The 14,875-nt window shown below is 39.0% G+C and overlaps 1 protein-coding gene across 1 annotated transcript in view; it reads left to right on the forward strand.

The window, feature by feature from the left end:
• The window catches only part of ENPP3 (ectonucleotide pyrophosphatase/phosphodiesterase 3), a 100,956-nt gene that overhangs the window by 17,030 nt on the left and 69,051 nt on the right, over positions 1-14,875 (forward strand). The window contains exons 3-6 of the mRNA XM_055535648.1: positions 3,749-3,871; positions 5,637-5,762; positions 9,474-9,534; positions 14,640-14,737. Coding sequence (XP_055391623.1) covers positions 3,749-3,871; positions 5,637-5,762; positions 9,474-9,534; positions 14,640-14,737 — 408 coding nt within the window. The remainder of the gene's footprint in view (positions 1-3,748; positions 3,872-5,636; positions 5,763-9,473; positions 9,535-14,639; positions 14,738-14,875) is intronic.

Consider the following 14,875-nt stretch of genomic DNA (forward strand, 5'->3'; position numbering starts at 1 on the left):
GACCCCATGGACTGCAGCCTACCAGGCTCCTCTGCCCATGGGATTTAAGTCAGTCCTTTGTTCTGTGAGTGGGCCTGGTGGTGTCTTAGGTTAGGGCTTTTCGCGTGGTAGTTATCCCACCGTCTGGTTTGCTATCCCAAGTTAGTTCCCTCAGATTGCCCTCGGGGCATTCAGGCCCGGTCCTTACTCTAAGTAGTGCAGCCCGTGCCTCCCTGCCCAGCCCCTGCTTGCTAGTGGCGGATACAGGCATCTGCGCTGCTTTTCAGCTGGGGGAGTTACTGCTGGGCTCATAATCTGTGGGTTTTAATTATTTATTTATTTTCCTCCCAGTTATGTTGCCTTCTGTGGTTCCAAGGCTCGGCACAGACTCAGCAGTGAGAGTGTTTCCTGGTGTTTGGAAACTTCTCTCTTTTTTAAGACTCCCTTCCCAGGACGGAGCTCCGTCCTTACCTCTTTTGTCTCTCTTTTTATCTTTTATATTTTTTCCTACCTCCTTTTGAAGACAATGGGCTGCTTTTCTGGGTGCCTGATGTCCTTTACTGGCATTCAGAAGTTGTTTTGTGGAATTTACTCAGTGTTCAAATGTTCTTTTGATGAATTTGTGGGGGAGAAAGTGGTCTCCCCATCCTATTCCTCCACCATCTTAGGACCACCCCCTGTTTGCTTTTCTATGTGATCACTCATGCTGCTGAATAAATGCCCGAGTGATACTAGAAGTAGAGAGACAAGTTAGAAAATTATTGCAATGATATAGAAGAGCCATATGTCTTGGACCAGGGTGGTAGCATTGTAACTGGGAAGAAGTATTTGGATCTGGAGATCTTTTGATGTAGTAGATATACTGTTTCAACAGGTTGAATATGGAGTAAGAAATAGAATAGTCAAGAATGACCTCAGGATTTCAGCATGAACTCCTGATATGGAATTTCCATAATTGAGATTGGATAAGACTATAGAAGGAGTTGGTTTGGGAGGAATAATCAGGAACTCAGTTTTGGATACGTGAAATTTGACGTATCTACCAGATGTCCAAGTAGAAAAGTCAAAAGGTAGTTGGATATATAAGGCTGGCATTCAGGGAAGTTCTGACTGCACATACAACACGGTGAATACCAGCATCATATGTGGGATTTAAAGCAATGTGACCAGGGTATGCCAGCCTTAAAGGATTGGAAGATGAAGGAAGAAGACTAGGAAAGAGTGGATAGGAATGTGGGAGGGAAGCCAGGTGATTGCTGTGTCCTGAAAGTCAAGTGCAGAAAATGTTTCAAAGGAGCAGAATGAATGTAAAAATGTAAAGACATTTTATGTAAATGGTATATAAAATTTTCCCCTTACTTTCTCACTAACCTTTGTTGCTATCTAATTGCTATGCATGCACCTATTCTTATGCACCTACCTACTTATTGCATGTATCCAACATGTCATTGGAGAAGGCAATGGCACCCCACTCCAGTACTCTTGCCTGGAAAATCCCATGGATGGAGGAGCCTGGTAGGCTGCAGTCCATGGGGTCGCGAAGAGTGGGACATGACTGAGCGACTTCACTTTCACTTTTCACTTTCATGCATTGGAGAAGGAAATGGCAACCCACTCCAGTGTTATTGCTTGGAGAATCCCAGGGACGGGGGAGCCTGGTGGGCTTCCGTCTGTGGGGTCGCACAGAGTCGGACACGACTGAAGCGACTTAGCAGTAGCTGCAGCAGCAATATGTCATTTGACCTATGCCCTCTCCCAGTGTTGCTTTTCTGATATCATTCTGACTTAAGATCCTTTATATATTTCTCCTGCTCTTTCTCTGGGAGCTTTCCAGATCTCTCTAACCCTGTTGATTCCTTGGTATGAGTTTTGCTGTGAAAATTTGGTGAACAATTTTGATGTAATAATGTTTGCTCTTCAATGCTGAGAAATTTTACTATGATTTCTTTAACAATATCATTTTTATTTTCTCTGTTTTCACTTTTCAGTACTACCTCCCTGTTTCAGGGTCAACTAAATAGTAGCTTCAATTACATCTGCAAAGTCCCTTTACCATGTAAGGTGATATATTCATAGTCTCGAGGATTAGGGGAAGGAACCTTCCTGAGAGCCATAATCCTGCCTACTACACCCCGCCACTGAATTTTTCATTACTGCTCTCCCGTTTTTTTTTTTTTTTTTTCCAAGAGCACCCTGAACATGATTTGCCTTTTTAAAATTAGTTTTCTTCTTATTTCATGAATGTGATATCTTTTCTGAGCATCTCAATCAATTGTGTGTGTGTGTGTGTGTTTAACTCTTCTCAGAACCAGAATCAGATCAGTCGCTCAGTCGTGTCCCACTCTTTGCGACCCCATGAATAGCAGCACACCAGGCCTCCCTGTCCATCACCAACTCCCGGAGTTCACTCAGACTCACATCCATCGAGTCAGTGATGCCATCCAGCCATCTCATCCTCTGTCGTCCCCTTCTCCTCCTGCCCCCAATCCCTCCAAACATCAGAGTCTTTTCCAATGAGTCAACTCTTTGCATGAGGTGGCCAAAGGACTGGAGTTTCAGCTTTGCATCATTCCTTCCAAAGAAATCCCAGGGCTGATCTCCTTCAGAATGGACTGGTTGGATCTCCCTGCAGTCCAAGGGACTCTCAAGGGTCTTCTCCAACACCACAGTTCAAAAGCATCAATTCTTCGGCACTCAGCCTTCTTCACAGTCCAACTCTCACATCCATACATGACCACTGGAAAAACCATAGCCTTGACTAGACTGACCTTTGTTGGCAAAGTAATGTCTCTGCTTTTGAATATGCTATCTAGGTTGGTCATAACTTTCCTTCCAAGGAGTAAGCGTCTTTTAATTTCATGGCTGCAGTCACCATCTGCAGTGATTTTGGAGCCCAGAAAAATAAAGTCTGACACTGTTTCCACTGTTTCCCCGTCTATTTGCCATGAAGTAATGGGACCAGATGCCATGATCTTCGTTTTCTGAATGTTGAGCTTTAAGCCAACTTTTTCACTCTCCACTTTCACCTTCATCAAGAGGCTTTTTAGTTCCTCTTCACTTTCTGCCATAAGGGTGGTGTCATCTGCATATCTGAGGTTATTGATATTTCTCCCGGCAATCTTGATTCCAGCTTGGGCTTCTTCCAGTCCAGCGTTTCTCATGATGTACTCTGCATAGAAGTTAAATAAACAGGGTGACAATATACAGGGTGACAATTAACTCTTCTACTCCTTGCATTATTTCCTCTTCAAAAGTTTTCCCTTTTTCTCTTGTTTGTCCTGATCCTTCATGTTGGATGCTGTCTTGCTGTACTCAAAAGTCTGGTGACCATCTGTTCCATTGAAGAGTAAGACTTGTTCATCCTTTTTTTTTTTTTGTCATTGTGGCTGTCCTCCATGTCTGCTGCCTCTGTGAAGAAAATAACTCCTTCCACTTTCTTCCAAATTATGAGCCTTCTATTCTGAAATGGGAGGTGGGGTCCAGACTTTCAACCAATTTCGCTACATTTAGCCTCTGTTTGTCCCTCCTACCCTCTCCTAATGGCCCCTGGTGTCTTTGAGTCTGGGACTTCTCTGGAGTCCTGGGGAAAAACCAGTTATTATGTATTACTCATTATTTATCACTTTGCACTCATGAGTTAGGTAATGCAATAAAACTTATCTATTTTTCTGTCCTAATCTGTGCTGGGTACTTCTTATGCTTTCACCATCAAACTTTGAGACATTGGATAACTGCTGAGCACTGATTGCCTTATCCCTTCACCCTATAGGCAGCTGCAGAAAAAAATGCTTTGATGCTTCACATAGAGGACTAGAGGGCTGCCGGTGTGATGCAGGATGTAAAGGCCGAGGTGACTGCTGCTGGGACTTTGAAGACACCTGTGTGCAATCAAGTACGAACTCTGAGAGCAAGTTTATTAGCATGTTGGTTGTGTGATCATTAATGCATATGCAAATACTTGCCAGACACTTGTGTGTTAATAGTTTGCTTGGACTGACGTAACAAAGTCCCACATACTGAATGGTTTAAGCCACAGAAATTCTGGAAACTAGAAGTCCAAGTTCTAAGTGTTGGCAGGGTTGGTTCATTCCAAGATTGTGAGGGAGAATCCATTCCTTGCCTCTTTCTAGGTTTTGGTAAGTTGCTGGCTATCCTTGGTGTTACTTGGCTTGTGGCAGCAAAACTCAAAAATCTGCCCTTATCTCCAGATGACCTTCTCCCCGTTTCTTCACAGTCTTCCCTCTGCATGTGTTCATGTCTAAATTTCCTCTTGTTACAAGAAGAATACCAGTCACACTGGGTTGGGACCCATGCTAATGACCTCATTTTAATTTGTCTGCAAAGAACCTTTTCTAAATAAGGTCACATTCGTAGTCATGGGGGAAGAGAGTTAAGGCTTCAGCATTTTTGGGAGGGGACACAATTCAGCCCATAACACCTTGTATTCAGGATCTAGTATTACCCTGTCCTCTTTTTCAGTATTCTAAAGATAGAATTCACACTTTGTTTAGTTGAGGTTGAGGAATAACAGTCTCCAGCAGATAAAATACTGTCAAATTATACACATTTCAAAGGCAAGTTTTCCTATGGCTTGTCATCTTATTTAATTTCATTTTTAGTGGTTCTTAGAGAGCCTAAGACTCCTATAGAAAGCTGGTGATTCTTGGTGATTCTGATGCCAGTGCTCCATAGAACACACCTTGAGAAACATTGTTCTTTTTTTTTAATTTATTTATTTAAATTGGGAGAAACATTGTTCTTGAGGTGGAAAAGACAGCTTAGTTTGCAATATCTAATTTTCTAGGAAGTCAAGGAAAGCGGTGGTGGTGTGTCTAGTGGTTTAATGATATTGAAGATTAGAACAGTAGAGCTTCTTACATTATTCTGAAAAGGGCTCGAGGTAGAGGATAACCCAGTATGGATAAGCTCTGTATTCCTTTTAATTCACTATTAAAAATCTTTTCTTTCTAAGTACATAATATATAATGAAGAATGAAGAACGCTGCATGACTGAAACATACAGCTGTCACCTGGCCAATGCATTTGTCTGATCATAGGGCTGACATTAATGCCAATCACCAGTTCCTGGCAGGTGGCCCTTTAGGAAGCAATCTCCTCTAGATTTACTGAAACTGATCTCACATTAAGTACCTATCTTGGAAAAATACCAGAGGCACGTTGGGGAGCTGATCTACCATTCTTTCACTGTCAGCTGGAATGTACCCTGGCTGCCTGTGTTCTTACAGACCTGACCATGTTATTGTTACTTCTGTTGTCACTGCCTCTTCCTTGATGTCGGTCCTTAGATCAGGCTGGGAAGGCTGCTCCTGGGTGGCAATGGTCACTCAAGGCTGGTAGTTCTTCTATCCTTGGGTGGGAATAGGACAGGTGTTCAGTTTCTCCAAACTCAGAGGTGTACCTGATAGGTAGACCAGAACCACAGCTTATAAAGCTACATTCCTCTCTGCCACCCATGCCAAAAGAGGAAAAGTGGTGGATTGCCCCTTATTTGTATTATGTATTTTCATTTGTGGATGCAGATAAACTAAGAATTTGACTGTATGATAATACAAGAAGAAATGCATAAAGTTTATATTTTTGGTATTGGATGCTTAAAAGAAGTTGAATGCTCAAAACTGAATTGTGTAATTCTTCAGCTCAAATATGGACATGCAATAAATTTCGCTGTGGGGAGATCAGATTGGAATCCAGCCTTTGCTCTTGTTCAGATGACTGTTTACAGAGGAAAGACTGCTGTGCTGACTATAAGAGTGTTTGCCAAGGTAAGCAGGTGTTGCCCCTTTGCCTCCATGAGTTCAGTGACCCTAGAGCTGGCCTAGGCTGCGAATATTAAAACCAGTCAAAGAATTTTTAGCCACTCTGTGTGGAATAAAAGACTCAATGTGTTTACTGTGAGAAGAAATGTGTTTTGTGTATGATAGAGAAAGGGAGCTCATAGCATAGATATCATAGAAGAAAAAACTCAATGTTCCATGTTGTCTATAGAGCAAGCTCTTTTTCAGCCTGATGACTATGGTAGACATCCTTGTGGTTTGAAACATGGGATGGCAGATCCTAAAGTTAAAACATTGCAAACGAGATTCTCTGGCCCAAATAGCAGTTGGTTAAACCAATAGGACTGTTGAGACAACTATGTCCTAAGTGGTTGTTTAAGGGCTGATTTAGAACTGGCGAGAGGTCATGCAGAGCCAAGATGAGAATCCAGGTTTATCAATGCCTGATTTCACTTGCATTGCTACTTTAGGGGTGCAGATTAAAAAAAAAAGTCACCAATCTCTCTGAATATCTGATGAGACTTAAGAAAAATGCACACATACATTTAGCAACAAAATTGCTTCAAGTTTTGCTGAAGCAATTGCTGTCAACCCTTTTCTCATAATCAACATGTGTAATATCTTTAGACAAAAAAGAGATTAAATTGAATTTTGATTTTTTTTAAATAGGAAGAAAATGTTATAGTAGAAACATTATTATCCCTTAGTAGAAAATAGGTTTTGCACTAATGGACAAATCAGTTTTTATGCAAAATATAATTGAAAATCAGCTAAGAAGGGCAATCAGAAAGGAAAGTAAAAGTGCTAAATAGTAAGTCTGTTTTTAAATAGTAATTGGTACTTAACAGAGAATATTGTGGCATTAAAAATCCATCTAAATTCACAAAGCAAGTCTAGTTTCCAGTTTGCTTGTTTCTCTAATAAGTTCACTGAGCATACTGCCTCTGACCTTTGTAGTCTCCGGCCTTCTACCCTGATTTTATAACTCTTAACTTTTCATCTCAGTAATGATTCTCTGGTCATGTGGTAAATTTTCTCACTGAATTCATTGCACAGTATTTCTTGAATTTAGCAAAAACAAAAGCAATTGTTACAGGCAATGGTGAAGTTTACCATTACCACTAATTAATTACTTTGATGATGTTCCCTGAATCATTTCAGTTTATTTTTTAAACAAAAGTAAATTGTTTTCTCACTTTAAGAATTCAACACTTTACAGATGTAAATGATTCTTGCCAAAATTGTGTCTCCAGGCAGGAGTTGGAGGGAATTTGAATAATTTGTGTGCAAGAAACCAGCTAGTTACTTTTATATTTTAAGTTTAGAATTTTGAAAAAAAAAAAAAAAAAAAGATTAATTTCTAATGTATAGATGGAAGAGAACAGTATGTTTTTACCATAGGTCCGTCACCTTTCTTCAGCAATGATCAACTCATGACCAACCTTGTCTCATGCTGACACAGTGAAATTTTCAAAAAGATCAAAATATGACTCTACATACAACAGTGTAAAGTAATTAGCCTCCAATTAAAATAAATAAATTTATTAAAAAAATAGATAAAATAAAAAATAATGTCACAGAAAATTTAAACCATATCAAACACTTTCCAAACTATGACACTATAAAACTGGAAATCAGTTAAAGAAATAACTTAAAAAAAAAGATAAAAATATAACTCTAATAAATACAAAGCAAATATATCAAAAAGTCATTAACTCAATAAGGAGATAACCAACTGGAGTGTTAAGCTGGTTCAGAGGAGCAGAGACTAAGTATACATAGAACTGAAAGAATGTTGGAACAAAATCACTAAAGATATAATGTTTGGTGGGACACAAATGGCTTGCTTTGTTACAGGACAATTTACTTGCTATCAGACAAGAATCAGTTACACTGTTATTAGTTTTCTACTGATTAAATGAATCCTTGTGTGTGTACTCAGTCACTCAGTCCTATCCGACTCTTTGTGACCCCACAAACTTTAGCCCACCAGGCTCCACTAGGCTCCGCGGTCCATAGCACACTGGAGTGGGTTGCCATTTCCTCCTCCAAAATGCTATCCTTACTAAGGTGTAAAATAAATAGTAAAAGGTAAGCTAGATAAAGGTATATACTTTTAGGCAATCAGACAATCCAGAGTGGGGCTTTTAAGATTATAATAATTACCAGCATGACATTAAAATGAAGTTTAATTATCAGTTATCCTTTTGCTCATTTTCAAGTTTTGGAGTTTTTTCTTAATAAAATACCCCCAACCTATCTGTGAAAATTTTAGATTACATCAAAGGAAATCCTAATGTTAGTATCATTCATCTATAAATATTTTTAGCATGTATCTAAAAAAAGATGAACATTTAACAAAATTAGAGTACTATCAATATACCTAAAAATGTCTTCAGTAATTACAATATTTATTATCAACAAATATCAAATCTGTGTTCAGATTTTTCTGTTTCATGATATTAAAAAATATTTATTTCAAGTAGGATCCAAAGAGATTTCAGACATTTCAATTGGCTGATATATTTCGAGTCCTTTAAAAGTAGGTTTTCCCTTCCTTTACTTCCTCTCATGCAATTTACATGTTGGATAAATGGAGTCATTTATTCTGTAGAATTTTCCAGTCTGGGATTTGTAGATTGGATCTTCTGTGACTTAAGCATTTTGTCTTCTCCCATATTTCCTGCAAACTGGTAGTTAGAACTAGAGGACTGTTCAGATTCAAGTGTCTACCTATCTATCTATCATGTATCCTTCACACTTAGTGGTGTTACTTCCATCAAGAGGCATATCTGTCTGTTTGGGGTTATTTTGGTCATGTTAGGCATGTATGATGATTGCATAGATTCATTGCATGTGTGCTGAGTTGCTAAGTTGTGTCCAACTCTTTGTGACCCCATGGACTATAGTCCATTAGGAGTTGCAAATGATGGCATTCATATTAGATCATTTCTACTTCATTAACAAGTTGAAATGTTCCATAAACAGAAGCATCCATGGAGTGAGAATTTTTAAGTTATGATCTTAAAAATTTGTTCAATTTTTCCCATTTAATATCAATATCAATCATTCTCCTTGGTTATTTCTCCTTTATTCATGCTTTCTTTTTATTTTTCTTTAGACTATATACCTATGTCAATTAAAGGGCCCCTGGTAGCTCAGTTGGTGAAGAATCTGCCTGCAGTGCAGGAGACCCAGGTTTGATCCCTGGGTTGGAAAGATCCCCTGGGGAAGGGAGTGGCAACTCATTCCCGTATTCTTTCCTGGGAAACCCCATGGACAGAGGAACCTGGCGGACTACAGTCCACGGGGTTGCAAAGAGCCAGACACGATTGAGTGATTAACACTTTCATTTATTAAACTCATTTTTCCCTAGTGGTTGGGAAAGCCTTGTCTTTCAGGGAAAAAACATTATTTAGAAAAAATAAATAAAAGAAAGAAGAAATTGTCCCTTTCCAGCTAAAAGAATTCCCTTTGTTTTCTTGGTAAAGATGGGCTTCTTGATATTGTTAGTATAGGTTACTGACCTGTGCAAATTGCTACAGGCACTGACCTTGCCAACATGTGAACTAGTATTTAACACGTTCTGTATGAATTTCATCATTGGAGTAGCATGAATTAAGTCATTTGGAAAGATCATATCTATTGAATGTTGGTTTCTCTTTTCTTGTCCAAAGATGTTGATCTTATGCTTTTCAGGAGAAACCTCATGGGTGGATGAAGAGTGCAGCACAGCCCAGCAGCCTCAGTGCCCAGAAGGGTGAGACGGACATGGCCGTGTTTATCCTCCTTTAATAGATGCACATGGAAATGTAGTTAAGGCAGGATGAAATTTCCTCCACCATGTTTACATTTGAAAACAAAACAGTTAACAAAAGATTAGATTTCTTGTAGCTCCCAACTCACAACGCACTTTGGTTTGCTTTATTGTTTACAAAGCAACTTGTATTAAGTTCTTATCTTACAACAATCAAGTATTTGTAGTAACATCCCAAGGTCCTATAAAAATCAGAACTAGAATTTAGATCTAAATGAGGTTAGCCCAAACTCTTTTACCATTGTCATCCTGGCCCTTCAGATTTATTCTCACTGAGGGAAAGGGAAGAGAATTGTCCATGGAAGGCCTCACTGTGAAAGGTGGACCTTGGAGAATGGATGAGGAAAACTCTGTCAGATGGGCATGGATGATGAACACGGGAGGCATCACACCTCACCCCACCTTCCCAGGACTTGGTCCAGCCCTGGAAGTATGCCCCATGTCCCCTCACAGTCAAGATGGATTTCCCCTTTGCCTCTGGTATTCCTTTTTGCCCTTCATCTGCTTCACTATTCCCGCCCAAGCAGTGGGAACATGATAGTGAGACAAAAAGAGAAAACACTATCAGGCTATAGAAAGAATTGATGGAGACATTTTTAGATAATATTACTTCATTTAAAAAAATGTGTGTGGATAATGTGTCTATTTGTACATCATGTTACTTTGGTTTATACCAGATCCAGCTACCCTCTTCAGAAGTTTCTAGGTAGAAGAGTAAAGAATTTAGAATTAAAAAAAAAAAAAGACTTGAGTTGGGGTCCTTGCCTGTGACTAAACTCCAGGAGTTGGTGATGGACAGGGAGGCCTGGCATGCTGCAGTCCATGGGGTCACAAAGAGTCAGACACAACTGAGCAACTGAACTGAACTGAACACAAATTGCAATATGTCACTTAAATTCCTGGATGATTGTTTTCTACACACTGTAAACAGTCCAAATTTTCCATTCTTATTTTTTGAGATGTAGTTCTTGTTCATTGAAGTATTCATGCTTAAGTATAATTTTTAGAAAGTCAGAAACCTGTGTAACCCACAGATATAGAATATTTCCAATATATAGAATATTTCCATGCCCCCAGAAAGATGTCTCTGTTCTGATTTTCATCACCATCAGTTCAGTTCAGTCACTCAGTCATGTCTTACTCTTTACGACCCCATGGACTGCAGCACGCCAGGCTTCCTCGCCCATCACCAACTTCTGGAGCCTGTTAAAATTCATGTCCATCGAGTCAGTGATGCCATCCAACCATCTCACACTCTGTCGTCCCCTTCTCCTTCTGCCTTCAGTCTTTCCCAGCATCAGGGGCTTTTCCAATGAGTCAGCTCTTCACATCAGGTGGCCAAAGTATTGGAGTTTCAGCTTGAGCATCAGTCCTTCCAATGAATATTAAAGACTGATTTCCTTTACGATTGACTTTTTTGATCTCCTTACAATCCAAGGGACTCTCAAAGGTCTTCTCCAGCACCACAGTTTTTGCTGATTGTATAGAGCTTCTCTGTCTTTGGCTTCAAAGAATATAATCAATCTGACTTCGGTATTGACCATCTGGTGATGTCCATGTGTAGAGTCATCCCTGTGTTGTTGGAAGAGGGTGTTTTCTGTAATCAGTGCATTCTCTTGGCAAAAGTCTATTAGCCTTTGCCCTGCTTCATTTTGTACTCCAAGGTCAAACTTGCCTGTTACTCCAGGTATCTCTTGATTTCTACTTTTGCATTCCAGTCCCCTGAAATGAAAAGGATGTCTTTTTTGGGTGTTAGTTCTAGAAAGTCTTGTAAGTCTTCATAAACCATTCAACTTCAGCTTCTTCAGCATTGCTGGTCAGGGCATAGACTTGGATTACTGTGATATTGAATGATTTGCCTTGGAAACTAATAGAGATCATTCTGGGTTTTTTTTGAGATTGCATCCAAGTACTACATTTTGGACTCTTATGTTGATTATGAGGGCTACTCCATTTCTTCTAAGGGATTCTTGCCCACAGTAGTAGATATAATGGTCATCTGAGTTAAATTAGCCCATTCCAGTCCACTTTAGTTCACTGATTCCTAAAATGTCAATATTCACTCTTGCCATATCCTGTTTGACCACTTTCAATTTACCTTTATTCATAGATCAGGTTCCTATGCAATATTGTTCTTTACAGCATCGGAAATCCACAGCTGGGTGTTGTTTTCACTTTAGCTCTGTCTCTTGATTCTTTCTGGAGTTATTTCTGCACTGTTCTCCAGTAGCATATTGGGCACCTACAAACCTGGGGAGTTCATCTTTCAGTGTCATATCTTTTCATATTGTTCATCACCATAGATTCATGTTTTAGAATTTTATGTAAATGCACTCATACCATATATCCTTTTAAGTCTGTCTTTTGTTTTCTTTTTTGTTTGTTTTCTTTTATTGTTTGCTTAACCCAATGTTTCTGAGACTCATAAATGTTATTGTATGTATTGTTTATCTCACATGGGCTTTTGCACAGTGTGTTTTCTCTGAGTGAAACATTGGTCCCTTTCTCTTCATATCATTTCTGTTTGTTCTTTAGGGGTCAGTTCACATGTCATACCCTCTGGAGAGCCTGCTCTCACCTTACCAAGACTGAATCTATGTACTTGAATAGCATCCTGTACCTAAATCTAGTCCTTAATCACTTCTGTTTACTTCTTAATTTCATCCCCTACATAAGGGCTGTAGGGCTTCTCTGGTGGCTCAGATGATAAAGAATCTGCCTGCAATGCAAGAGACTGGATTTGATCCCTGAGTTGAGAAGATCCCCTGGAGAAGAGAATGGCAACCCACGCCAGTATTCTTGCCTGGAGAAGCCAGACAGAGGAGCCTGGTGTGCTACAGTCCATGGGGTCTCAAAGAGTCAGACACAACTGAGTGACTAAGCACACACACACAGTTAAAGGCTATAATTCCTTAATGCCTTTGTTCTCAGTATCTAGCACAAGTGACAAGTTCCCTGATGACTCAGATGGTAAAGCGTCTGCTTGCAATGCAGGAGACCAGGGTTCAATCCCTGAGTTGGGAAGATCCCCTGGAGAAGGAAATGGGAACCCACTCCAGTACTCTTGTCTGGAAAATCCCATGGATGGGGGAGCCTGGTGGGCTGTAGTCCATGGGGTTGCAAAAGAGTTGGACAGAACTGAGTGACTTAACTTTCACTTTCACTTTTTTTAGCACAAGTGAAATGAAGTGAAAGTTGCTCAGTTATGTCTGACTCTTTGCCACCCCACGGACTATACAGTCTTTGAATTCTCCAGTCTAGAACACTGGAGTGGGTAGCCTTTCCCTTTTCCAAGGGATCTTCTCACCCCAGGGATTGAACTCAGGTCTCCCACACAGCAGGTGGATACTTTACCAGCTGAGCTATCTGGGAAGCCCATCTAATGCAAAGCCCATCTCAGATATTTGTTAAATGGGTTACTCTTCAGTAAATGCATATTCTGGGAAACCAAATGGACATCGTCCAGACTCTCCTCACAATTTCCTTTATAATGTGCAAATAGATGGCTATGCTAATTAATTTTTTTTAGCTCTACTCAAACATATTGATAGAAACTGAAATTATTTTTGTTTTTAGCTGATAACAGCATTCAAAATTTTCTTTATGATAATACTGGGCATTTGTCAGAATTTTTAAAGACATATTCTAACCAAATTCCTTGGAAACACATATTTTTATTCAAGAGTATAGATAAACTGCTTGAGCACAGAGTTGAAAATTTCTTTGCCATTCTTATTTGCATGCACTATGTTTAGAATTCAAAACAAAGTTACTGTGTTCATAGCTGTTATTCATAATAGCCCTAAACTGGACAGTATCCAAATGCCTATCAATAGAATGAATCAGTTGTGGTTTATTCTTTCACTGGACTTCTAGACAACCATGAGAATGAATGATCTACAACCATATGCAAAATTATGGATGGACCTCAAGCTTAATGTTAAGTAAAAGCAGCTAGACACAGTGGAATACGCACTGTATGATTCTGTTGCATATAAATCTAAGTACAAAAATAGACACAGCTAATCTATGCTGTTAGAAGTCAAGACATTGATCATCTTAGTGAGGTGTGGTTTGCAGAAGTTTTTGAGTAGATGAGAGCATGAGGGAAAGATTCTAAATAATATTCTGTTTTGTGATCTGGGTGATGGCTACACAGTGGCGTTCAGTATGGAAAAGAATGATGAAGCTACATCTTTAATTGTGTGTGTATGAAATACAAATACAATTTTAGAAGTGAAAAAATGTTAGATGGAAAAAAAGATAGTCACTGGCTATAACCCAAAGTTACCTTTCATTATTGTAACTTACATACTCATCTAAAATGAGATTGTAATGCTTTGGAAGTTAATACTAATATCCTGAAAGTTCAAAAATGTAGAACTTCAGAATAATAAAACATAAGTTTCAGAGTTCATGAATTCCATATCACAATAACAATAGTTGTATCCAAAAAGTGGTAGAATAATTGTAACATATAATTTTGAGTGTGAGCATTGAACTCAGGAATCATTGCTTTTGGATCTTTAGCCAAAGCCAGGATTGTGAAAGGTCTACAATATAGAATTCCATTTCTGTTGATGTTTTGTTAGTGAAGAGAATAGATTTCAAGCCTTGCTGAGGCCGAAGCCCCTGATTTTTCTCCTCCACTCACTGCCTGTTCATTGTAAATGCTCAGGGCTAGACAAATTTCTTACATGGTATACTTGGGTGTCACAGATAGCCAGTGACAAGGAGCAAATGGAAATAAAGTTAGGCAAAACTGTTTAAACTCTAGAACTCAAAAGAAGGTACATTCCCAAGTTGAAAGACCCAGATAATTTATGTAACACCTTAAAAAGATATTGTACATTTTTATATGGATTAACAATGTACTGGAAACACTGATTGTAAAGGGAAATAATATTTAAAAAGAAAAAGGAAAACTTAGAACTATTTCTGACATACTTTCTTAGCATTCTCAAATTTAGAGAATTGTAAGTAGTACAGAAAAGAGTCTTTTTGAAAAAATCAAAATACTGGTCTAAATTTTTGTTTTTAATTTTCAGGTTTGACCTGCCACCAGTTATTTTGTTTTCCATGGATGGATTTAGAGCTGAATATTTACAGACATGGAGTACTCTAGTACCTAACATCAATAAACTGAGTAAGCCTCCTACAATCAGATGTGTATGGATGACAGATTAACTAATTAGTTAATCTCCAAATAGTGCAGCTTTCTTTTTAACCTTTAATGTTAGTGATTTGTCTCAGCCCAGGTCCTCTCAAGAGTTTTGATGACTTC

The sequence above is a fragment of the Bubalus kerabau genome, chromosome 9, assembly GCF_029407905.1.
Source record: "Bubalus kerabau isolate K-KA32 ecotype Philippines breed swamp buffalo chromosome 9, PCC_UOA_SB_1v2, whole genome shotgun sequence".
NCBI classification, from domain to species: domain Eukaryota; kingdom Metazoa; phylum Chordata; class Mammalia; order Artiodactyla; family Bovidae; genus Bubalus; species Bubalus kerabau.